This window comes from Protobothrops mucrosquamatus, unplaced genomic scaffold (genome assembly GCF_001527695.2).
Source record: "Protobothrops mucrosquamatus isolate PMUCROS unplaced genomic scaffold, P.Mucros_1.0 scaffold35, whole genome shotgun sequence".
NCBI classification, from domain to species: domain Eukaryota; kingdom Metazoa; phylum Chordata; class Lepidosauria; order Squamata; family Viperidae; genus Protobothrops; species Protobothrops mucrosquamatus.
Genome location: NW_015386419.1, coordinates 1718041 through 1744634, shown reverse-complemented (window position 1 = coordinate 1744634; position 26594 = coordinate 1718041). Strand labels below are relative to the sequence as shown.

Sequence of the window (26594 nt, the reverse complement as noted above, 5' to 3'; positions counted from 1 at the left end):
CAAATTCTAAGCATAACAGCAAATAATAATTGTGTTATTATTACATTTTATAATTGAAAAATAGTTCCTTTTAGAAAGACTACTAGAATCAGTCTAAAATTACTTACAGCCCTGTATTATTTTTAGTCTTGCTAAACTCTAACAGTTATATGACTGGATAAATATTAAGTGCACGGTTATTGAAGTGGGAATATTCGGCAATAAGTGGATATTGATATTTTTTTTTGTTTTTGCCATATGAACAATTATATCTTATGGGAGCTGTTTATATGTGTACAAAAATGCTTGTTGAATTCCCAGTATACTTGAAATTTGGTTTTGTGTTGGGATCAGATAATAGTATAATTTAATCTAGCAACACCAATGCTTGTGCATTCCATTTTTGTTCATAGGCGATCTTGTCTAGCTTTGCTGAACTTGGAATACACTATTGATCTTACAGTTGTGCTTGTAAATGTATATACCTCTGGTAGAGTTTGTAAGATATGGACCATTTCATAAGCAAATATGGGTGATCAGACAAAAAACATTTTTTAATTTGTAATGTGTTTCAAATTAAACTATTAGGTATCACAGAATAGGACAATCCTTAAACAAACCATACCAATAAAGGAAATGATAAAATGATTCTGCTCAAAAGTTTACATACACTTAGTTCTTAATATTGTATACAATATGCTGCCTTTAAGCTTGTAGTCTTTTGTGATAATTGTGAATGAGGCCCTTTATTTTCTCATGTGCAGTTGAGAAGATTTTTTCCCCCTTGAAACACAAATACCTATGTGCTCTATATAGCCTTGGTCAAAAGACTAGTTAAATATCTGTAGTAATGTAGAACTTTTCTTTTGAGGAAGCTTGTTGATATTACTGTTCATTAAGTATACAGGTTTCCTAAGCAATTTCTATAAACTCCACCCTGGGATATAAATTAAAATATGTAATTAAAGCATCAAAAGGATGAGATAATTTAACTGAAGACTAAGATTCTGTCTGGCTATTTTATTTATTTATTTATTTGTTTATTTGTTTATTTGTTTATTTATTTATTTGATTTTTACCCCGCCCTTCTCCTTGCGGACTCAGGGCGGCTAACAGCCTGATAAAAACAAATACAAAAAATACCAAAATACTATCATTAAAACATAATTAAAAGGAAATATTAGATTGGCCATTGTTATTTTAAAATTTTATTTAAAACCCCGCTAAAAATTACCCCTTAGGCCAGTCCAGAACATTTTAATCTGTGTTATCAGTTGTTCATTAGAATAATCTGATTAGGCAACTAATTGACAGGATAGCCAGTTGTTAATCTTAATTTCCCCTTTTTTTTAAAAGGATGCTTAATATAAATATAAATTAATATAAAGAACCAATCAGAAGTATATTTTTCAAAATGTGGATTTTGTTTCTGTGGATTTGGGGAGGGAGGGTGACTGTATTGTTCCTATACATGAAGTTTTGGGGTTCTATTCTTCACATTCTGTAAATTCTTTCATTTTTAAATTCATTCCTCTCTTCTTTCTGTCAATCTCTTAATCTATCCCAGAGAAAAAGAAATGTGGGCAAGTTACTGAAAGCACACCTTTTTTTCTTTTTAATCCATCTAAAATATATATATAAAACTAACAACACTGATTTTGAGGAGAGAAAGGTATATACAGAGCAATTCCCAATCTTCCAACAGAAAACATTTGAACTATTGTGTGTGGATAATATCATTATACATTAATCTGAGATTGCATTATGGATAATAACTCTTATTCAGTGTCCCAGGTTTAACTAGAACATGTTATAAAATTTCAGAATATTTGCTTCATGTTTTCAGTTGCTTATGCAAGTATGGAAAACATCTACACATAGTCTTGTAACTATGTTGTATTTGGAGGAATCAGCTGGAAGAGATTGGAAGGCAGGGAAATTGGATGTCGCAGAGGTGCTTTTTCAAAAGGCAACTGGATTTTGTCCAGTTGCCTTTTGAAAAAGCACCTTTGGGACAACCAGGACCTGGATGACTGAGAATCTCCATAGAGAAGGGAAATTGGAGTGGAAAGAAAATGTACATTCTGTCATGATCTGCCCACTGATGTAGATGGAATAGGATACTTTTATTCCAATATGCTTTAAAAAGTTAGAATTTATTATAATAATTTTGTAGAGAACAAAAACTGAAATTCAATAATATGCAAGAAGGCTTGTATCTGGACACAGATGCCGTTAAAGGCAGGATTCAATTTTGTTAGTGAGCTTTCTTTTTTATATGATTTTTGCATAATTCAGCGATCCTCTTCAAGTTTTTTATTGTTCAACCACGATTGGATTTTAATTCTGTAAGAGCCTGTAATTGTATTTGAGTTACTGTCTTTTAAAAAGAAGATGGACATAAAACTGTTGTGAAAGCATTGGACAGTGTATTTAATGTGTCTGTCATTATATTTTAACCTCTCATTTGGGATACATGACACCTCTTTTATGCCTGACTACAGTTTAGAAGTATATCTCTTGACATGTGTATAAAGAAATAAGTGGGATAGAGGGAAGACTGAATTAATGATGTTAGCAATGGAACTCTCTGCATTTCCATTCCATTTGGAATATAGCTTTCAGACTTGTAGACCTCTGGAGTACCATTGCCAGTGACAGCTAGTCAAGAACCGATTGTACCTTGAGTCAAGCTATGCTTTTTATTGAAGAATACAGTACACTGAGGCAGAAACAGCAACACTTCACTGTTCTTTTGAGTGAACCAGTGAGGGTTTACTGCCCAATGCCTGATCATTGCTATTTAGTCTCTTCCAAGCATAACAGAGATAAACCAGGTATTTCTCAAATCTTTAGAAATTTTTGGAATCTCTCATGCAAAGTGTATCTTTACACAATGGATTTGAAGACACGGGCCTTCAGTATATGAGCATATATGCAAAGATTAGGATACCATAGGTAAGAGGATTTTGCAACCCAAAGAATGTTGAATGAAAAATTAATATTGTTTAAAGGTATCTTTAGAAAATGTTTACCCTCTTTTTAAGGGCCATGGCTTTCCAAACAGAATACATGGTGTTTCTAGGCACAATTTAGGTCTTAAATACTGGGAACTTTTTTGTTTTTTGCATGAGAACTTAGTGATCAGAGCAACTACTCCTTGGAATCCACACATCTATATTCAATTAGAACTTGGTATAAAACAGCTTTGATCTAGATTTCATAGTTGCCACTTAATTTCATTTTAATAAGTGAACAAGCTTTCTGAGTATTTGGCAGACATGCAGCAATGCAACTTCTCTGCAAGGTTCTTTTCTTTCTTCATATATGAGGCCAACTAATATTATGCCAATGGTATATTGAATGCCACGGGTATGTGCTTGATACATCGCTATGCTCTCCTTATTGCGCTTTAATTTTTTCAGAAGAGAAAGAGGCAACCAAACAGAACTGAGATAAACATTAACGAAAATACTGATGAAGACAATATTTTTAAACCTATTTAAACATAAAACATACTGCTTTATGGAAAGATCTGGCATAATTAGGTTCCTTAGGCCTTCTTTTTGCCCCATAGCATTTCACTCTCGTGTTGAAGGCCATAGGCATATTTAAACATATTTAAAAATATGTTTAAATATGCATATGGCCTTCAACATGAGAGTGAAATGGTATGGGGCAAAAAGAAGGCCTAAGGAACCTAATTATGCCAGATCTTTCCATAAAGCAGTGAGCAAAGAGCCATGATAGATAACAATCTTTTTTAAAAAAATATTTTATTGATTTTCTCATTTTACAATTAGATATTTAAAAAACAACGTGATGGCTGGGTTAATCAATAGTTCAATAGTGTACATAAATCTTTAGTATAAATCTCATGTTACAACATCAGATATTTCCTCTCTTTTTCCATTAATATCTGTTATCTCATATTAGGCTAGTACAATTCTTATTGTTATCAACTAAATAAAAACATCTTTGTTACAGTTATCAATAATTTTTAGCTTATACATACATATCTTAATTGTGTTTACACTTAATCCTTGTATACAATCAATGTCCTATTATTGCTTTTTTTCAGGCTTTAATTTCCCATCAATATTCAAAGTAACACTATTATTTATGATTTCCAAGTATTTTATGTTTAGGTGACCAAAATTTTTCCTTATCTCAACTTCTCCCTTTTTTCCTTTTCATACTAAAGTCTAATATTCTGGTTACACATCATCTATTTGATTATAATATTGCTCTGTTTTCTAAAAGTTATCTATTTTCCACCATGTTCAATCATCTAATTGATTGTACAGTATCCCCTAATAAATCAAAACCATTATACAGTAGGTGTTGTCTGGGTTAACCAATAATTCAGTAATATACATACATTTTTAGTTTAAGTCTAATATTAGAATATCAAATACTTCTCTCTCTTTCCAATAATATCTGTTATCTCATATTGGGCAAACACAATTCTTATTTTCAACTAAGTAGAAACTAAGTATTTATCGATAGTTTTTAGCCTATATATATCTTGACTGCGTTTGCACTTAATGTCCTTGTATAAGCAATGTCCTGTTATTGCTTCCCCCCCCCCAAACTTTAATTTCCCATCAATATTCAAGAAAACACTATTATTTATGATTTCCAAGTACTTTACATAGGTAACAATCTTAAACTGTGAATTTCATTGCCAAAAAAAAAAAGAACTCATCTTACCCTGAGAACTTTGGGGGAGGAGGCATCAGAGTTATTGAGCTTATATCAAATATAAAGTTAATCACCTTGCTAGGGTGGCAAGGGAGGTAGAGGCCAAATAACCAAGCACCAGATACTCTGCCCTTTCTATTCAGGCTGTGGGGTTTGCAAATCACTACCATCAGCCATTGGAGGCAGCAGTGGATGAGGTGGGGCATCTGGCACCACCAATTAGTGGCTTCTTTTCTTCTAACAAAGATATATTAGGTGATAATAGCAGTGATGGCCTTCTCAAGACCCCTTGACTAGTCCCAACAAGAAAATAGGACCCAATTTCAGCAGCCCTGGCAGAGAGCACATAAACCACTTTCACCCAGATTTTGTGGCCCTGAAACACTTTCATCAATGGTGGAGTGGAGTCAAAGGTTGAGGTAGCAGGCAGCACAAACTGCTGTGGCCTTCCAGCAGCCTCCCCTTCCTCCCAACAAAGGGGGACTAGACTGTGCAATGACTGCTGAACACCACAAGAGATTAGTTGAACTGCCAATTTTTGTTCTCTGTAGCGAGATGCAAAGAACTCATTCATATTCTGTGATACCTCCACATCCTCTTGGAGTGGCCCTTTTTTCCCTTGTCATCTAGCAGTCCAAAAATATCTGTCTGGTTTCCTGCTTCTATTGTAGCTGGATAATTTTTAATTGTCTTTTTAGTTTCTAGCCAAGTACTCCTCAAGCTTTTTTTTTTTTTTTACCAGTGCTTATATTTCCTTTTGACCTTCTCGATTTGGCAAGAATAATCTTGACTGAATTTGTCAACCAAATTGGTATCCTCATGATTTTTCCCCTTTTCTTCATTGAAATATACATTTTGCCTGGGCTCCCAATTTTGCTGTTTTCAATCATTTCTTTTTTTATCAGTCTTTAATAATTTTTTTTCCAAAAAAAAGATTCAGTAAACTGTCACCCACCTGAAGTTGACTGAGCTAGGCAGATAGTTATGCAGAGGAATCAGATGACCAGGATCCAAAGACAGACTAGATGGAGAATATATTGGGAACCCCAAAGTACCAGACAGAGGCTCTCTGCTCCTTAAGAAACAGAGATGTTGTATTTCTTAATTGAGACACCATTAGAGCCTGCCTACATTAGAATAACTGCCAACAATCAGGCTCTTTATTTGGAATAACCAAACCAAGTTCACCTGTCTGCTCGTTCCTGTTTGCATTCTGAATCTTAGTTGTTTGACCCTGGGCTAACTGATTAACTTCCTTGGCAGCTGGGTCCCTGGGCTACTGTAGACTGTGCTTACTCATGCTCTATTTTGGCTTTGGAGTGAGCTTCCTCAGAAAAAAAAAAACTTGCCCTCCTACATTAATCGAGTATATGTTTGTGAGAGAGAGAATGCGCAAACTCGCCAGTTCTCTGCAATGTAAATAATTACTTGCCACTCACTAGTAAACTATTTATAAGTCAGTTTGGCATGTACGTATTCAACCTGAAATAGGACAGGGACTGATGTTAAAAGGTTGCTCTAATGTTTACTGGCATCAAGCAGCTCAGTCTTGGTAGGATTTAGTCCTAGCTTGTTATGTCTCTCTCTTCCTGACCACCTCCAGGCACTGAGTCAGAACTTGCATGACATCTCTGTCTCAGCCTGGGATAGCTATGTTTAACTGACTATCGTTGGCATATTGGTGACACTCACCCTGAGCCAGCAGATGATCTCTCTCAACAGCTGTATGCATATATCAAATAATATAGGAGAAAGGCTCAAATGATGGAAAACCCCACAATGGAGGTCCCAAGGGCTCAATCCCTGGTCTTCCCACACCCCCAATTAAATCAAGAAATTAAGGTAGGAGCAGAACCATAAAAATGTTGCTGTCAGAACCCATATCTTAATGGGCCCCTTTCTTTGTTGCTAACCCAAACCTTATTCTCTTTCTTTCCTGGGTTCTGCCATACTCCTGGAGGGGAGGGGGAATTGCTTGCGGGTTATTGCTTTGACTTCCTTTATCTCTACAATGTAACATTTTGCTGTTTCTGCATATTTCTTCTGTGAACTATCTCTCCCCTTGTTGTCAGCTAGAAAGGGGGGGGGGAGAAGAAAAGAATGCACCTCTGGCAACTGGTTTATCTCCACATTCACAAGGGAAGGTGCGAAAGCCCGCTGCACCAAGACGGCCTGATGTTATCTCCTTTTCCCCACAACGAATTTAAGACCAGGGGATTGGCCTGTTTGAACTGACCAGATGAACGATGGGGTGGGGTTTGCTTGGGACACTTTTAACCTATTGATCTGAGCGGGAAACCCTCAGATCCTGTCTGTTATGCCTGCTATCAACTTCTCCTAATAAAAGCTCCTTTTGGAAGAAACTGCTTCCATGAGTTCTACTTTCTTAGGATGAGGTATTGAAGTGGGCCCTGAGAGTTGCCTTCAACTCCTTGCAGGAAATCCAGAAGGATATTGTGCTCCACATGCTGATGCCCTAGAACTGTCCTGCATGTGTAACATGAATCATTTTCTCCTCCCCAGCATTTAGGTGGCATATTATGTCCACAACTTTCATGCCAGTCAATTAAGTGACTGCATACCCGTCGTGAACTCATTTCTCCATATTTGTAACTATTAAATCTCCTGTTATTAGAATACCAAATAGTTGCACACATACTAGTCTTTTCAGGGCTTTTTTTGTCATAGAACGCCCAGAACGGAGTTCCGGCACCTTTTTTGAATGGAACCTTGTAGGGTAGGCAAGGCAGGTTGTATAACGTGTGTGAATTCCAGCATCTTTTTTTTTTTTTTTACAAAAAAAGCACTGAGTCTTTTAAGATCTTTTCAGAGACTGAGTAACCTGATTTCCTCATTATATTGTAAGATTTGCACATGAGTCTTAACTTGCTTGACATTGAAATGCTGCCTCGGACACTTCATTGCTGCCTCCCTCATGTTCGTTCAACCAATTTCAGAAATAATTTTCTGCACTTGTTTAACAATGTATTTATTTTATAATATGGAACATTTAACAGCACATAATTTCTGTCTAAATTGAAGCTGAAAGTAAAGAAGCTTGGAGAATAATGAAAGTGGATTTTACTGTGATCTCAGTTCAGTTCTAATAATGACAGCACATTCCTAGACTCATTTGAGCGCAAAAGTATTTTATTATTATGTATACTTATATGGTATATTAGGTACCTAGCTGGTGGATCCTGGCATAGTTGTTATAAGCTTGCTTTTCATTGCTGATAAGGCAAGGTATGTTTCTGTGATCTTAAATGTTATAACCTGAAAATAAGAGGGGAAAATGATTCCATAGAATTATTCTTGAACATGATTTGCATAGTTTCAGAATCAAAATGCGTAAACAAGTATTACTATGTTTGCTCTTTCAGATATCAGAAAAGAAAGGAAAAGAAGGAAAAACTATATATGGAGGTCCAGTTGTCAGCTCACTGTATCAAGAAGAAACCATCAGGTGAATTTCAGTGATATTTTTATGGTTTATGGCATTTTTTCAAAATATTTCAAACAGGATGCTTTTCCTATCAGATGAGAAATAACGTAAAAGTACTTTCTAGGCATATAACTGTTTAAATCAGTAATTGTCTATATTGCTGGTACTAATTTATCCCTAATGTGAAACGTTTGGGTGTATCTGTGTGTATGATACGTGTATGTTTTTCAGTTTAAGTCATTTAAAAGCTAAATTTTGCAGAAAGATTAATATTTGGGAGAAAATATTAAATAAGTTTGTAATGATTTTTAATATTGTCCTTCACTTTTATTTACAAGCTGTATTCATTGTTTTTTAATGGAATGAACTAGCTGAAGCTGTAGTCTTATATATCCAACTGGAAACCTCCCTGGAAAATCAGTTCAGAGTTCTGATGTAAGCACTGATAAAACTGTATGTTAATTCTTTATTAACCTCTTAACAAAAGTAAAGATTATGCTAAATGATACAGCTGGTCAAGACAATTAAGGAAGCAGTATAAATGTAAGGTTACTAATTGAGGTCAATTTTTGAAATTAAAAGAAAAATGTGTGACGATTAAATATGAAAGTTAAGGTTAAATAAAGGAAGCTAAGGAACGGGAAATATAGAGTAATGAAATAAGTAACATGTTCGTTCTGTTAAACATATTGAAACTTTGAGCTGATGCCAGCCATACAAGATAGACCAAACTAAGAAAACAATGCCATGTAGGTCAGTATTTGGCAGAATCCAAGAAACATGCTTTCTCTCTATTGCAGTGTCTGCTCTCTAAAATAATGTTCCCCACAAAATTTGGGTAGCTTTTACATTGATGTCACTCAGAAGCTATAAACAGCGTGACTGTTCTTCCAGGCTTTAGGGCAAGGTGATGGTTGATTGGGGTTTTGGGGAATTTTTTTTTTTTTTTTTTTTAGTTTATATATTTGTCTCCAGGCTGTTCATGAACTACTTTTTAATTGTAGTTGGGAGTCAAGTGGCCTATAAATTGTATTAAAAATAAATCATATAATAGGTAATTGGCACATCTTTTACATATCCCTTTTTTGGTATAGGTTTAGAGAATTATCTTTCTAGCTCCTAGGATACAAAATCTTTTTCTGCATTTGTTAATATAGAATGGTTATCACAAACTGCCTCTTCTTCCTCAGAAGACTAGTTTATGACATTAATTGCTTCTTCATGTGCAGCTTAGCTCCATGTTTACTTTTTCAATTTTGGAAATAGAACCCATATATTTGACAAAAATAGTTCATGGTTTGTACTTGGAAACAATCTGATTTAGATTGCACTTGTCCATCTTTAGTTTACGGCTATATAGCTGATTTTATTCCAAAGTTGCATGTCAATGATAGCAATGTGTCAAGTCCATGTTAATGTTGCTTAAAATAAATGTGGGCAATAAACAATGGATTCTCCAGCACTGGAGATGGAGGATCCACCCATGGGTTCAGACTGTATTCCTGCCCAATCAGATCAAGTCAGCCAAAGTTGTCACGCCCTGTCCCTGGACCTATGCCCAGTCTTGACTTGATCTTGCCCAAGGACAGGACGTACAACTCTGGCTCTTAGGTACAGTCTGACTTATTAGTGGTTCTTCCATCTTCATCAATACAATTAGAGATATATATATAGAAAACTTTCAGTTCCCCTGTCAGCTCTACAGTGGGGGGGGGATTTATTGGGAGGCAGAAGGGGGTCCCTTTCTCCCCTCCCTCCAGGAGCTCACAGGGCAAAACTACTAAATTGAAAATTTGGAATCCAAATTTCACTCATAGCGGAGCGCGATTAGAGTTCGCGGCAACGGCTCCGTTATCGGCAGGGAGTGACGAGATTTAAAGCTGTCAGCTCCCTCCGCTTGTCCCTCTCTCAGTTTTCTTCTCTCCGCGATCATTTGAGGCTAGAAAGGCCATTAGACTTCTCTCCGTCCTCGGCGATTGGCCTCTTGTGACGGGGATTGCGGCTGCGTCCCCGGGGAGGCCAATTTCTAACGGAGGACGTCCGAGGAAGCCGATCAGCTGATTGCTTCCTCGGCGAGTGCTTTCTGGTGACGGGGATTGCGGCTGCATCCCCGGGAAGGCCGTTTTCACAGAAACCGCTAGGTTTTCCGTTGGCGGCCGCGGAGCTCCGAGGAAAGCGAAAAACAGGCCGATTGACACTATAATCTTCTTTTCGGCCGTATTTTTGGAGCGGGCAGCCGGTCAGCCGGTTAGCGGCTGATTGAGGTGTGGCCCACAGCCGTTTTTGCTCATTGTTGGCTTCTTCAGCTCCCAACTGGGAAATTTTGACAGTTGATCTTTTGGCGCGGCCGCCATTTTGAAGCAAAGACTAGAATTTTTTATCCCAGGCACTGTGGTCTAGGGACTGAAATTCATAGTGACTCAGTTAATTTATGGTCACATTCATCTGGGGGATTAAGAATCTGGGAGACAGCAGTCTCCAGAAGAAGATATTGATTAAACATTGTAGGTGGGCCATTCAATCCCCTCAGGGCAGGCCACCATTTTACGAGCGGCTGGGCCATTCAATCCCCTCAGGGCAGGCCACCATTTTACGAGCGGCGGCCATTTTGTGACCAGGGTCCTATCCCCTGTTACAAAGAGTTATATTTACAGCTCCCTTAGGCTGATTCAGTCACTTCACAAGTTCTTATTTTCATTGCTTGGTGGCTCCTGGGTCTCAATAATTATCAGCTTTATTGGGTAATCTGCAGCCAATTCTTGTGCTGTGTACTAATTTCAGCACTCACTGGAAGTTGGTGGCGTGCACTGGTTTTCACTGATCAGTTACTTCCAGTGATTCAGGGGACTTACGGTGACCCCTCAGACCACCGGTCCTTGACTGTGACACGTTGGCCACGGGCACCAGGCATTCCCATTGCGTGTCTGTCGTTGCCTGTGGTTGCATCAGTACCTGGGTCCCAAGCGTCCTCTGGAATTGCGTCTGGCCGCACCCAATGTGGTAATTCCCTCTAGATACCGGGGGACCCCACTTGAGCCCCTGCGCTATCAGAGGATGGAAAGTATGGAGCCCCTTGAGAAGGAGGTCGTGTCCCCTTCATTGGCTGGCATGAGTTCTGTGCCACCTTATCCGGACGGATCCGAACGGGCTGCGCAAAAGTCAAAATCTGCAAAAAAGTCATCCAAGGGGGCAAATAAGCACGCCACCAGGAGACACCAAACTCTGGAAAAGGAGTTCTCTAGGGCACAAAAAATTGCTCGATTGGACAATCCTCAGACTGGGGGGCGGGTGCAGGAGTCCCAGATTCCACTTAATCAGTCGCTTCAGTGTAGGCCAGAGGCCACTTTCACTCCTACAGCGGCTGGACTTCGCCAGACCGAACAGCCTTCCTTCTCTTCAGAGGAGCGGTTGTCCATGTTGATTGCTCAGGCAGTGGACCGTGCTCTGAACGCTAGGGCAGTTCCTATACCTCCAGTCATAGTTCCCCCTGCTACCCCACTTCAGACAGATGACCCTCAGTCCGGCCCCTCTTCACCTGCTGAATCCTTGTATTCTGAGGGGTTGTCGCTACCTGATCAGGGCTCTGACCAGGAGTTTCCAATGTCTGAGGAAGAAGAACAGTCGACGGACGCTCCAGCGCCCACTGGAATGTTCCACCCTTCGGCGTTTGTTACGTTGCTCCGCAAGGTCTCTTCCACCGCACACCGTGGTTCTGAGCCCCCTTCCACAGCAACTACTGTTGCTCCTGATTCGGATCTTGATCCAAATTTTACTGAACCGGTGGCAGCTCAGCACCGGATCCCATGTCCGCCCATGTTTCTAACTGCGGTTAGGAAACAATGGGCGTTACCAGCCTCCTTTCCCCTTCCGAGTTCCACGGACAAAAAACTGTTCAACGTGGCTAAGGAATTGGAGGACGTGCTGGAGGTCCCTGCGGTGGACGAGCCTTTCGGACCATTGATTTCTCCAACAGCCATAGGTGGGGATGTGTCGGAAGCATTGAAGTCGGAGGACCGTAAGTGCGAGTTATCTTTTCGCAGGATCCACCAGGCTTCCGCTTGGGCCATTAGGGCAACGACCTCAGCGTCGTTTTTCACTAGAGCAGCCCACCGGTGGCTAAAACAACTACAGGCCCGCACCCCCAAGGATGATGTCCGCTCTCAACAGGACATCAGTAAGATGGTGGCAGCAATGGAATACGCCTCGGATGCTATGCTCCAGGCGACTAAATTCGCTTCCAGAGCCATGGCTTCAGGGATCACCAGTCGACGCATGCTTTGGCTTAAGCATTGGCATGCTGATGCCAAATCCAAGTGGCATCTGTCCTCTGCCCCGTACCAGGGAGGTAAATTATTCGGTGAGGCTTTGACTCCTTATCTCTCGGAGAATAAGGATAAGCGCAAAGTCCTCACCCATATTATTAAGAAGGCTGACAAGAGGCAAAATTATTTCCCCCGTAGGCAGTCTTTTCGGGGGGGGAATAGATATAATTATTCAAACTCTTTTCGTCCTTTCCCTCCCAGACCGGACCGGCAAGAGGGGTCATTTGACAGACAGGCGAGCAAGCCCAGGCAACAATACCAGGGTAACCAGGGTAAGCGGCCCTTTCGTGGGAGCGGCCGGCCATTTCGTCGCTCCAGGTGACTCCCCGGAAACGGGACCTCCCATAGGGGGTAGACTATCGCTGTTCTTCCACCAATGGGAGGTCACCACCACGGACAAGTGGGTCCTGAACACGATAAGGGCCGGTCTCCACCTGGAGTTCATCTCCACACCTGTAAACAGGTTCATTTCTTGCCCATTTCCCCGAAACCTAGCCAAAGGAAATCTGATGAGCCAGGCCATCCAGCATCTTCTGGAAATAAGGGCTGTAGAAACCGTTCCGGTGGACCAGAGAGGGCGGGGATTTTACTCCATCCTCTTCGTCGTTCCAAAACCGTCAGGGGGATGGAGAGCCATCCTGGATCTAAAAAATTTGAATCATCATATCAGATATCAAAAATTCAAGATGCAGACACTCCGCTCAATTTTGGGGAGCGTGAGAAAGGGAGACTTCCTGACATCCATCGNGGGTGTTTACCAAGATCCTGGCGGTCCTGGCAGCTCGCCTTCGGATGGTACCGATCAGGGTCCAGTGTTACCTGGACGACATCCTGATCCAGTCAACCTCCGCCCACTCGGCACGACAGGATCTCGACCGGGTAGTACAGCTGCTCCAGGATCACGGGTTCTCGGTAAACTTCCCCAAGAGTCATATGGTCCCCACGACGCGGCTATTGCATTTAGGGGCTGTCATAGACACCAGGGAATGCCGGGTGTATCTGTCTCAGGAACGTTTGACCAACCTGAGAAAATCCATCCGCCAAGTACGCAAGGGGCAGAAAGTTTCTCTGCTCAGCCTTTCCAGGGTGCTAGGACAGATGATATCAGCAATCGACATAGTACCGTGGGCCAGGCTCCACTCCAGGGAATTGCAGTGGTTCCTACTCCCCTTCCAGAGGCAGAATATCAGCGCTTCTCAGAGAAGGGTGAGGCTCCCATCTCAGACCTCGCTTTCCCTCAAATGGTGGCTGTCCCCAGCCGTCCTCAAAGGGTCGTTGTTCAAGGAGCCGGAGCGGCTCCTCCTCACGACCGATGCCAGCCTCTTTGGATGGGGGGCGCATCTTCGTTCCCACTGGGCACAGGGCCGCTGGTCTCATTCAGACCTCCGTCACGACATCAACTGGTTGGAACTGAGGGCCGTAGATCTAGCTCTCCTTCACTTCCACAGCCAGGTCAGGAGGCGTCATGTACTTGTCCTCACGGACAACATGATGGCCAAGGCTCATATAAACAGGCAGGGGGGCACTCATTCTCGAATCCTTCTGAACGAGGCATTAATATTGGGGACCTGGGCAGAGCACAACCTAGCGTCCATCAAGGCCGAGCACATCTCGAGGAAGGACAATACCCAGGCAGATGTCTTGAGCAGAGCGACAATAGACCACTCAGAGTGGAGGATTCACCCGAGGGTCTTCAAAGAGATCTGCCATTGCTTTGGTCTACCCTTAGTGGACCTATTCGCCTCACCGGCCAACACCCAGCTCCCCCGCTTCTTCTCCCGCTTCCCGGCTCAGGGAGCGGAACAGGTAGATGCGCTGCGCTCTCCATGGCCTCGGGGTCTGCTGTACGCTTTCCCACCTCTCCCTCTTCTCCCGGCGGTGGTACGCAAACTGCTCCGGGAAGGCGCGGAGATTCTACTGGTAGCCCCGTATTGGCCACGGAGACCGTGGTTTGCCGACCTGCTGGGTCTCTCCACAGCAGATCCGTGGAGGATCCCGCCAGACAGGATATCACTCAGTCAGGGAGCCATCCTTCATCCGGATCCCCAGTGGCTGCAGCTAGCCGTCTGGCACTTGAGCGCAACTATTTGTCGAGGCAATCTTGCTCTTTAAGAGTCATTGAGGTCATACAGGCATCCCGTCGCCCATCCACGAATCGCATCTATGAGGCAACGTGGAAAAACTTTTGTGCTTGNGGCACTGTCGGTCCGTAAGGATTTGTGCATTTTCCACCCGGACCGTGTGGTACTCCGTCTGGACCCTACCTTTGTCCCAAAGGTGAATTCCCTCTTTCACAGGAGCCAAGAGGTTATTCTACCTGACTTTTGCCCTAAACCATCGCGTACCCTGGAACGGCAATGGCATTGCTTAGATGTCCGCAGGGCGCTCCGTTACACTATATTGCACGGACAGCGGATTTCCGTACATCAGAAGCCCTGTTTGTCTCCTTTCACCCCTCTTCCAAGGGTAGGAAGGTTTCCTCTTCCACCATTGGCAGGTGGATTAGGGCGTGCATCACCGAGGCTTATCGAGCGGAGTCATTGCCGGTTCCATGAGGGGTAACAGCTCACTCCACACGGAGCGCTTCCACATCTGCGGCTTGGAACACTCAAGCGACCATCGAGGAGGTTTGTAGAGCGGCCACATGGTCCACTCCGTCTCCTTTTATTCGGCACTACAAGGTCGACAAATTTGCCTCGGCAGAGGCTTCCTTTGGAAGGAGGGTCCTCCAACAAGTAGTTTGCCAAAGTGCCACACCGGACCAGTCTGTTTCCCACCCTCAGGGACAGTAAGCTTTGGTATGTCCCATGGGTGGATCCTCCATCTCCAGTGCTGGAGAAGGGGCGTTGTCTTACCTGAACGCCTTTTCTCAGTACGGAGATGGAGGATCCACCTCCCTCCCTCTTTATAGAGAATTGTTTAGCCTTATAGGTAATTAGTGTATGAGCCAGTACGTCATCGATCAGTCAAGGTCTACGTTCGCGTCAAGACTGGGCATAGGTCCAGGGACAGGGCGTGACAACTTTGGCTGACTTGATCTGATTGGGCAGGAATACAGTCTCAACCCATGGGTGGATCCTCCATCTCCGTGCTGAGAAAAGGCGTTCAGGTAAGACAACGCCCCTTCTCTTTGCAAAATACCTTTAATCTGTGATTTGTACTGTTGAGTTTCCCTTATTCTAGATTTTTCCATTTCTTCAACTTCTGTATTTCAGTCATCTAACAGTTGTAGTAAAATATAGGTGGTTCTCAACTTATGACCACAACTGAGCTCGGAAATTTGGTTGTAAGTCATTGTGGTCATCAAGCAAGTCAATGTTGGCTGTCTTGCTCAATGGCAACAATTCCAGATTGTCCTGTTGCAGTCATTAAACAACCATGCAGCAGTGCCTTGGGGTAGGGGGTGCATTGGGAAGTCCAGTGCCCACCAGCACGCAGAAACTGGGTATGGGCCAGAAGGCCCTGGTCAGCTAGCCATTTTATGAATGCATAAAATAAAGTATGTCTTTGGAAGAAGATTCTAAATAGAAAACTATATAAGAAGTGATTTTCTGTTTGATCCATTCTTCACACCTGAAGCAAAATTAAGAAACATAATACTGTACTTCCATTCTCTTCGTAAATTGTATTTGTTTGCTTTTTAACAAATGAAATTTGCAAGGAGAGTATAATTTCTCAGATAACTTTTAAAGAATATTACTAGCTCTTGTAGAATTCCTTTAAAGGTTGATTATTGAAGAAACAGAAATGTCTATAACCTTTACATGTGTGGGTTTTTAAAAATAAAATATGGAGTTGTCCTTTCTATAGAAATTAAGAGTGTCCAGATTTAGGCAAATAGGTAGAAGAGATTATGTAATTACCATGTTGTCTTGTAAACAATTCCTATGCAAACAGTAAATGTTATATAATGGCTTCTTAATCCTATTAAATTACACCAGGAATAAAACATGCTTCCTCACATTTAGCATCCTTACCTTTTGATTATATTTTCTTAGAAATATGTTTCAGATTGCTCTATAAAAACAGATCTTCTGGACTAATGGATTTTTTTTTTAGTAGAAGTCTTATAATTTTAGACCGGGGAAAGCACATTATTCCTGCAAAGAAGCATTGATCCCTATCTTTATCCATGACTGACTTAAGTAGAAGAATAAAAATTGAGCAACCAGGTCAAGCCTCTCATGCCTCCATATATTCTATTCACATCCTCAAGAAGTAAATAGAAAAGTATGAAAATAATTCAAAATAGTTGGGCAAACGGCTGCTGTCTACATCTAATCATTGCAGTTAAACATGGTTCCTTGAATCCAGATAAAAATTATGAAATTTAAAAGTCAATAAATTTTGTACTACTGAGCCCTGTCCCCCAACCCCCAGTTTTATCTAGCATGCTTTATATCGTATTTATCTATCATATTTTTCACTCTGATGCCATGTAATTTATCAGAATGTTATTAATCCCATTAACCCAAGCAGCCATCTGGCAACTCTTTGGGTTAGACCAGCCTAGTACTGAAATGGAAAGATTGATGGCTCTAGAATTGATTATTTTATCTGAGAGATAAATGAACAATTTGACAGAAAGTACAAGAGGTCAGTATACATGGACTGTACCAGAAGTACACTATACATGTACTGTAGTCCTAAAAAAAATGTAAGAGCAGCTTTCCTTACATAGTTTATACATTTTCCCTAAATAAATAATTCAGAAATTATTCAGTCTCAATTTCTTGTTAGGAATGTTAATCATTAAATTGGTAGAAATAAACATGAAGCCATGCTATGGATATCATTGGGTTTCTCCTAGCATTAATTTTGTACTCACATAAAAAATGAGTCTGTTCCTTGAAACATCAAAGAGAGAAAGATGCATCTCAATTGTTTTTTATATAACACATAGAACAACATTTGAAAGGCATTAAAATTATAACAGATCCCCAAGTTTCAGCCAGATTCCTTACTTGCATAAATTATGGAAATAAACAATATGATTTCTTCACTTCAACTTATGTTACCTGTTTGAAGAAATATCTCAAAAGCTTCTTTACCACTTTTAAATTATAAATAACTTAGGTCAGTGATGGCGAACCTTTTAGAGACCGAGTGCCCAAACTGCAACCCAAAACCCACTTATGCATCCTCGAGTGCCGGGTGGGCGTGGCCCATTGGGTGGGCGTGGCTGCGGTAGTAACGGCAGACTGGGTGGGACTAAAAAGTTCAATCAATCAATTCCAACTTTGCAAGATCTTTTTTTTTTCCCCAGAAGTTGAAATTGATTGATTGAACCTTTTCTCTTTTTTTGGCACATGGCGGCGGAGGCCTAAAGCGAAAAGGTTTTATAAAACCCAGCTGAAGGCCTAGGACTGGGGCGACGGTGCGCGTGCCCACAGAGAGGGCTCTGAGTGCCGCCTCTGGCACCCGTGCCATAGGTTCGCCACCACTGACTTAGGTTGTCTTCACCAAAATGAAGTTTATCAGACCTAGGATATTTGATAAGAGATTCATCATTTGTGTTTTGCCCAATCAGGTAGAGAGAAGTCTTTCTCAGTATTATGTCCAGGCACTGCAATGTTTTTTCCAGGAGCTATTCCAGCCTTCTTTTTGAGATGTATTTTTTTTTCTATTCCAAAAGATATAGAAGAGTCACTTTGAAGAGTGACTCTTCATATAGAAGAGTGAGATGGGCAGCATATAAATTTAATACATAAATATTTGTCTTATTAAGATTAATATTTATTTTGCAGGTAATAATTTATTTTACTAGAATCCTGAGTCTTAATTTGTTTATTTTTTTGTTCATTCTTGTACTGTAATCAAATGCTTTACCGTTAGCTGACTTGAAGTAGAGAATAAAAGTGAGCCATTTCAATAATATTTCAAAAAAAGCCAAAACTATGAATGTTGGGTTAGGCTTGTAGATTCCCTCTTCTCATTTATTTGGGATTACCCATATGTTGACATTACATCTGAAGGAGGGCATATGGTATTTAAGAGGGAGAGTGATGCTTAAATGAAACAGTTCCATACATCAAAGTATGGAAGCTTAAACTGTGATCTAAGAAGTTGTATAAATTTCTTCCAGTAAAGAGGTAAGGATAAAAAAGAAAGGCTTCTATGGTAAATTATAATTTAGGAATCAAGGCTTCTACAGATTTTTGTTTTTTAAAGAGCCATGGAACTTCCTTCATGATACTGCCAGATTTAAAGGTTTTCAAGCATTGAACTGTGTTGAAAAACAGCACCTTATTGTAAACATTTAAATGTTTTGTTTAAACTTTTAAACCAAAAAAAGTGTTAAAGGAAGGACCAAGAAGAAATAGCTCACTAGCTCTGTGAATGTGGAAATGTTTTTATATAAAAGAGCAGGGAATATTTATTTATTTATTTATTTATTTATCCATCCACCCTACCTTTATGATTTTATGATTTATGTTTGAGTTTAATGAATAACTCAAGTCAGTGAACATATCTATATTCTTTTATCCTCCAGTTTCCCCACAAAACAATTCTGTGAGGTGACTTGGGTTGAGATAGAGAGTGCTTATTCTTTAAAAACAAATAAAAGTAGAAATTATGTGATCAGTGTCATTTAGTAGATTTTGCTAACATTTAAAATACTACATTACATGCATTATCAATTGTAGAGCCAGTAAGGGAAACAAGAAAAAAAATCAGCTTTTCCAAATAATTACAATTTATTATCCAAGCATTGATTAAAATTAAGTTTTCCAGCTACCGAGGTACAGCTTGAAATCAAATGAGGCAATGAGTTACTAGTGGCGGTGGCATAATTTTCTTCAATGAACATACACCGAGGACCTTTGTTTGCATTCTCATTTTCTAACAAGTATAGAGGATACTTGTATTTTTAGACTAGAATATTGCTAAGCTAAATTCCCTTGCACTGAAAGAAAAACAAAAGTATGTTGCTTTGAGTGAAGGGTGTGTGTGTGTGTGTGTGTGTGTGTGTGTGTGTTTTCACAGGTTCCTGCATTACTAATCTTCCATGTAGTATATACTTTTTTCATGCGTGGGCAATTGGGTAACACATGTCTCATTAGGTTCTGGTTACTCTCTGAGGAGAGCACAGAAGTGTACAGGCAAGTGGGCATCACTTCCTCTCTAGGGAAGCAGACTGTTCAGAATAAACTTGAGTTATGGATTTATTCAGCCTATAAAACCTCAGCTGGCATAAATAATGGATAAAGCAAAGGTTTGTCTGCAGTGCATACCTTGGGGACACAGGCTTGCTTCTCTCCCCCCACTGCCTTTTCTTATGAAAATGATCCCAGTTGCACTGATAGATAATAACAACACCAAGCAATTAAAAGCTATGGGTGGCTGGAGAGAGGAGAAAGGGTTCAGTTAATGAGCTTTTCCTCTTCCTGTACCCAAGAGAGTCTCAGAAGTGATGGGGCGATTAAACGAAGAGATAATTATAGATTATGAGAAGATGGGCCCTATGAGGTGTAAGAGGGCCTTGACATAAACAGTATCTGTTGCAACTGTGTCTTGGCTTCCATCTCTGCTCCAGTACTCTGAGTAGCACAATGACAGGAAAGACCACCTGTTTGTGGCACATGGTACTCCTTCTGTAACAGTGCGATGATTTCAGAAAAATAAGAAGAAATGGTGATGGAACACAGCCATCTTATCAGCTGGCTGTTGAGTTTCAAAGCTGACATGCTATAAAAGCTGACAAAGAAGATTTATGTACTATTCCTAGTACTTGATTGTTCTGCAACTCTCAACAATATTTTTCCTCTTTTTTAAAAAAAATAGATATTTGCTAAACATTCCCTAGGTAATTCAGCAGATGATACGACATTTGAGGTTTTCATTCAGAAAACATATACTTGTTGGAGATAAGGTTTTTTTTTTCCTTACTATTTTCTGTTTTAGGTGATTTTTTTTCTTTTTACACATTTTTCTTTTCTTAAAATATTTTTAATTAGGTTTTTATATCAGTTTTATGTAATATCCTTAATAAAACTATTGGAAAAGAATGAAATTAAGGAACAAAAATCAACATATGTTCTCTTCTATTGAGACCTTCCTCATGGTGATATCTTAATGATTCAAAATAAAGATTCTTATCTGGCACCCTGATTTCAAAATTTCCCAGCTTGACACTGATTTTTTCAAAACATTCAGCTCAGCTGAAGACAAAGATTGAGATCTCTAAGTAAATTTTAGTATGTCTTTTGTTTTGTCTTTGTCCTCTGTCCTATGTACATACATGCATACATACATACATACATGTGCATGCACACGTCTATACTTTCTGGAATTTGATCATATTTTTGTTTCCACTATCTTTTGTGTCCCTGGGTAGGTTTCATTTTTAATTATGAGAGATAGTAAATAATTTTATAAACACAAAATAAGATCATAGTCTTAAAAATGAGATGACATTTAAAGCATTTCTTAAATATAATCTTAAATTGGCTTAGAATAAAAGTTTGAAAACAGATTATAATGTGATGTAACTGAATGTACAATAAACATTTAGCTCCGTCTCTTATGGTTCAACTACAATTGATCTCCATTATCACTAAATGTTTTGTAAGTGGCTACTATTAATAAGCCAATTATCATTGTCTCTACTTTTAGCATTTCATCTCTCTCTGGCACTATTTAAAATTCTACACCCCTGAGACATGCTAGTCACAATTTGCAAAACTGATATTGACCTTATTGTTAGCAGGGAATATTGCATATGGCATTTGTACGCTTAAGGCCAGTAACATATTCTACACCTTCTGTGTCTTACTAAAAAGTGTTAAATGAAAGCTGAAATCTACCAAAACCATGTTAGTAGCTGAAATCTACCAACAGCAGAGGTCAAACTCTGTGGCCTCATCTATTGATAACTATGCCGTATAGAATATTGAAACTTCAAATGTAAGAGGAATAAATGGTAAAGAGCATGAATGAACAAATGAAATAGAAATCAGTATATTGTTGTCTATGAAACTAATGGGAAAGTTGTAATGAATCTGAAAGGACTTGTAGAATTGAGCTAATGAATATATTCAGGGTAGTGAAAATGTAGAGTTAATTGTGGATAAAAAGGATAAAATTATATGTCAAATTGTTTCAATTAATATTATCTAGATAATTGTATATACAGATCTATAGGTTGATGATCATTACATGCTGCGCCCCTGTGAATGATGATTGTGAAAAAATCATAGATGATTCCGGGGGGGGATTAAACGTTGTGAATGAACAGCCTTATGAATGTTACTCAATTAGGTGGCATGAATGGATAGATGAGAATGAGAGAGTGCAGAAAAGTAACTATGCCATATAGAGATTTGAATATAAATATTCACAGTGAGTATTTTGCAAAGACATGTTTTAAATCTAGGCCTATTAATTCATATACACACACATGACAAAGGAATGCATATAAATGTAAAAAGAAGATCTAATTGTTTAAAGTAATGAAATATGTCATTAGTGAAACATACAAGAGATGAGAGATTCAGAATGTGAGACAAACCATTTGGTAGTATTATGAGCTTTCTTAATTAAGAAAAAAGGACATGAAAGAAAGAAATGTGAAATAAATGACAGTTGAAGTAAAATATTTGCAGGAATAAAAGGTATGAATTCTGTATGGAAAATAATCTCATAAAAGAATGAATGGCAATGGACAAAAGAAAGATGTTGAAGATGCTTGGGATAGAGTGAAAAGAATGATGTTACATTGTACAACAATGTGGGGTTATGCAGATGGAAAGTACAAAAATATGCTTGGTGGAATGATGAAGTGAAATATGATTATGGATAAGAAGAATGGTGCAATAAATAAGGATAAGAAAAAGACATTGTGTAATTTGTGTAGAAAGGAGAAACAATTGTGAAGAACATAGTCAAATAGCCAAATTTTGTTTGAAAGCATCCTGACTGAAAGAATACAAAGGATGACACTGAGCAAAATTTGGGAAATGAAGTGTGAGGTCCATGTGAAGCAGAGGTGTGCAGATCAGATTGTTGCTCATCAGAGGTCATTGACAAACATATAAACTTGAGGAAGTGGTATTGAAAGCTTATTGGTTTTTTAAAAAGTGCTTTGTTATTTTGAGTTATGTTTTATGCATATAAAAGTTAGGTTGGTTACTAAATATAGTAAGAGCAGTATAAAGTAGAAGCATATAGTTAGACTTTGAGTAAGGAATAAGATAAGGGTGTATGAAGTCCCATTGGTTTTTTAATATATTTATGAATAAAAGTGTATGGAATGATCATAGTGATATTACAAATTAATGCTGGGCTGCATTAACAGAGGGATAGAATCAAGATCACGTGAAGTATTAATACCACTTTACAATGCCTTGGTAAGGCCACAATTGGAATACTGCATCCAGTTTTGGTCACCACAATGTAAAAAAGATGCTGAGACTCTAGAAAGAGTACAGAAAAGAGCAACAAAGATGATTAGGGGAATGGAGGCTAAAACATATGAGGAACGGTTGCTGGAATTGGGTATGTCTAGTTTAACGAAGAGAAGGATGAGGGGGGACATGATAGCAGTGTTCCAATATCTCAGGGGCTGCCACAAAGAAGAGGGAGTCAAGCTATTCTCCAAGGCGCTTGAAGGCAGGACAAGAAGCAATGGATGGAAACTAATCAAGGAGAGAAGCAACCTAGAACTAAAGAGAAACTTCCTGACAGTTAGAACAATTAACCAGTGGAACAACCTGCCTCCAGAAGTGGTGAATGCTCCAACACTGGAAATTGTTAAGAAGAGACTGGACAGCCATCTGTCCGAAATGGTATAGGGTTTCCTGCCTGAGCAGGGGGTTGGACTCGATGACCTCCAAGGTCCCTTCCAACTTTATTATTATTATTATTATTATTATTATTATTATTATTATTATTATTATTATTATTATTATTATTATTATATTTCTGCAAATTATACTGTGTTAAATGAGAACTAACATTTGCTGAAACATTAGATACATTATATTTTATCTGAAGGAGTGTTTGACAAGAAATGAATTATACCAAGTTATTCTAAGTAAATGGGGGAAATAGAAAAAAATGTGTATCCTGATAGGATATTTATTAAAGATGGGAAATTGTGACGTTTGAACAAAAAAAGGAAATATGAATGGTGTAAGAGTGTGCTTCTGCCCGTTTTGTGGAAGTGAATGCAGTGGGAAATAAGGTACTTAATTATGTATAGCAAAACAAGAAGATTTACTGTAATATTAAGAATGTATGGATGGGAATTGATTACAAAATGTTTTATTAGTACAAAAGAAGTAAACTGAGGTGAGAGAAATTCAAGGAAGATCAGATCACTAAACAAATATAAAGAAAGAGTGAGCAGGGAGGACCAAAAATGTCATAACTGGATGGAGTTGAGAGATCTTTTACAGAGAGTTGAGTTTAAAGAACAAAAGCCAGTATATGAACATGGTAGACTGTTCCCAAGGACAGCTGTGTTGATATAGTTTCAGTTATGTTTCTTTTTTCTTTTCTCATCTCATGCCTCAGATTTTTCTAGGTGCCAAGTATTTTAAATCCTTCAAAGATAAATAATCCACTCTTTGGCAAAAGATATAGTAGTGTTCAGGCAGAGAACCTGGAGTAAATGGCTCTTTGCTAGATAGGACTGTGGATAGAGAAATTATATTTTTTTGTTTGTTTTGCTTGCAGTCCCTAAGGTAAGATAGTCGCTTCCTTCATGCTTAAAAACCCAGTTTGCTGAAGGGAGGAGTGGTGAGAAGGAAGTTTATATTAGATATGTGGGCATCACATTTTAAAGATGGTGAATAGATTTCCCAAATAATTACATTAATTAAAATTTTTATTTTAAAATTTGAATTATTATGAGACATGCATAATTGTTTTTTCCTAGATGAAACTGATTTATAGCTTACAGTTCTTTTAGCGTTAGTTTGTGGTGTATTGTTTAAGTGTTCTGTGATGCAGGATGTCTACAATATTTGCCAAAAACACTGAAAGTTTAAAATGATCAGTAAAGGTAAAATGATTGAACTGATGAAAAAGCTAGCTTCTCATGCTTGTGTAGTTTGTATTTCTTGCTTGGTAACAGGAAATATGCCCTCTTTTTATTTCTTCTTAGGGAGGAAGATAAGAACATATTTGACTATTGCAGAGAAAACAACATTGACCATGTAACCAAAGCCATCCGATCAAAAAAAGTTGACGTGAACACGAAAGATGACAAGGTATTGGGCCAGGGAGGGTTTAGTTAATAAGGCTGATGTGTGAGATGAATGTCTTTTAAAATCTTCCTTGAAGCCGCTGTATCTCTGTCCCAGTTTGGCCCGACATCTATGCAGATGTAATTGTCCAGCTTTATCTATTTTTCTTACTTGTATGCTGTTTTACTATTGTAAAATTATGCAGCTTCTTAGAAATAAATCCATAATGATTGGATTTTGTCTTTCGAATTTGACAATAGTTGCAATTTACCTAAGCTATTTTGGTATATAGTACAGAAAAGTCAAGTATCATTGTGCTTCTTCTGATCGACATAAGACTTAATCACTTGAATGTGGGTGTTTTCTGGTTTGTTTGCATTGGTTGTCTACACTAATCAGAATAAATGCCATTCATGTGAAGAAGAATATGTGAACCTTCTTCTGAATTATTTTCCCCCTCCCCATTTTTAATAGCACCACATATCTACCTGGTTAGCCATTTTAACTATATTTCATTTTAATGTAAACTATAGTGATGGTGAAATCAATACACTGTTGTCTGGTATAAAGAATTTAAGTTTAGGATTTTGTGACAGTGCCAGATCTGCCTTTGGGCAGAACATACCTTCAATTTATTTTTTTTACCTCAGAATAGAAGAAGGTTTGGATGGGGAAGGAGCAAGTAGAGTTATTCTTAAAAAGCAGGGTAAGGCTTGATATCACTTCATCATTCTCCTTCTGCCAGAGTAGGAGACCCAGGGAATAATATAATCTGATAGGTTCTTGAATCCTCTGGGGAAATCCAGAGTTAAATGGGCCTCCATAATCTGTTGAATTGGGAAATAGAAAAAGCATTTCAGATCAATTTTTCAGTAGCCCAGTATAATTATGTGGAGCCTGGACTTTTTTCTGAGGTGCTCTTAACAATGTTGTGAAGCAGGACAATGTCCAGAGCACAAGATCAGCATGGGATTTATCATATATAGTATAAGTCTTGCCATATAACTCACTAAACATTAATGTAGAGAGATATGCCTACTCTGGCAGCATTTATTATATTGCAGCCTACACAGCATCATCACATAACTAGCAGAATTTTTATAGAATAGTTAAAGACTCCCTAGCATTTGTTCTAGAAAATCTGAATGCTGCAACTCTTAAAGTATCTGCTGACAAAAAAATGATATTAATGTCAACGCTACTCTTCTTGCAATATACACTGAGATATGTGTTGCATCCTCTGATCTACTTATAAGGGATCAGTTAGTTTTGTATGAGGATGCAGATAGGGTGCATCAGTTATCTGTCCAATTACATGGTCTTTTGACCCTTCCCATTTTGGCTTATTCATACTAACTGAAAGAGGTTGAACACAGGTAGGCCTCGACTTATGACCACAATTGAGCAAAAATTATGTTGCTAAGTGAGACAATGGTTAAGTAAGGTTTGCCCCATTTTATGGCCTTCCTTGCCACAGTTGTTGAGTGAATCATTGCAATTGTTAAGTTAGTTACATGACTGATAAGTGCATCTGGTTACCCCATTGACTTTGCTTGTCCGAAGGTTGCAAAAGATGGTCACATGACATTGCAACCATCATAAATATGAGCTAGTTGCCAAGCATCCAAATTTTGATCACATGGCCACAGGGATGATGCAGTGGTCGTAAGTATGAAAACCAGTCATAAGTCCCTATTTTTAGTGCCATTGTAACTTTGAACAGTCATTAAATGATTGTAAGTCATGGATGACCTATAGGTGTGTATGTAATTGGTGCCACCTTCTTTAAAGGAAGTAACAATTTGTCATTTCTCAAGAAGCTCTCTCTGGATCCAGATTACTCCAACCAGCATATGTCATAATTAGCCTCTTTTGGGGCAAAGTGTTTTAGAGGGGTGATGTACGTAGCCACAGGTGTCCCTGCATCAATCCTTTTCCCTCCCCCCCCCCCCC

General features: G+C 39.1%; 1 protein-coding gene across 2 annotated transcripts in view; it reads left to right on the top strand.

Annotated features, from left to right (window-relative positions):
• The window catches only part of ACBD6 (acyl-CoA binding domain containing 6), a 116410-nt gene that overhangs the window by 20184 nt on the left and 69632 nt on the right, over positions 1 to 26594 (top strand). For both annotated transcript variants that reach the window (XM_015811271.2, XM_015811272.2), the window contains exons 4-5: positions 8067 to 8149; positions 24560 to 24665. In XM_015811271.2, coding sequence (XP_015666757.2) covers positions 8067 to 8149; positions 24560 to 24665 — 189 coding nt within the window. The remainder of the gene's footprint in view (positions 1 to 8066; positions 8150 to 24559; positions 24666 to 26594) is intronic.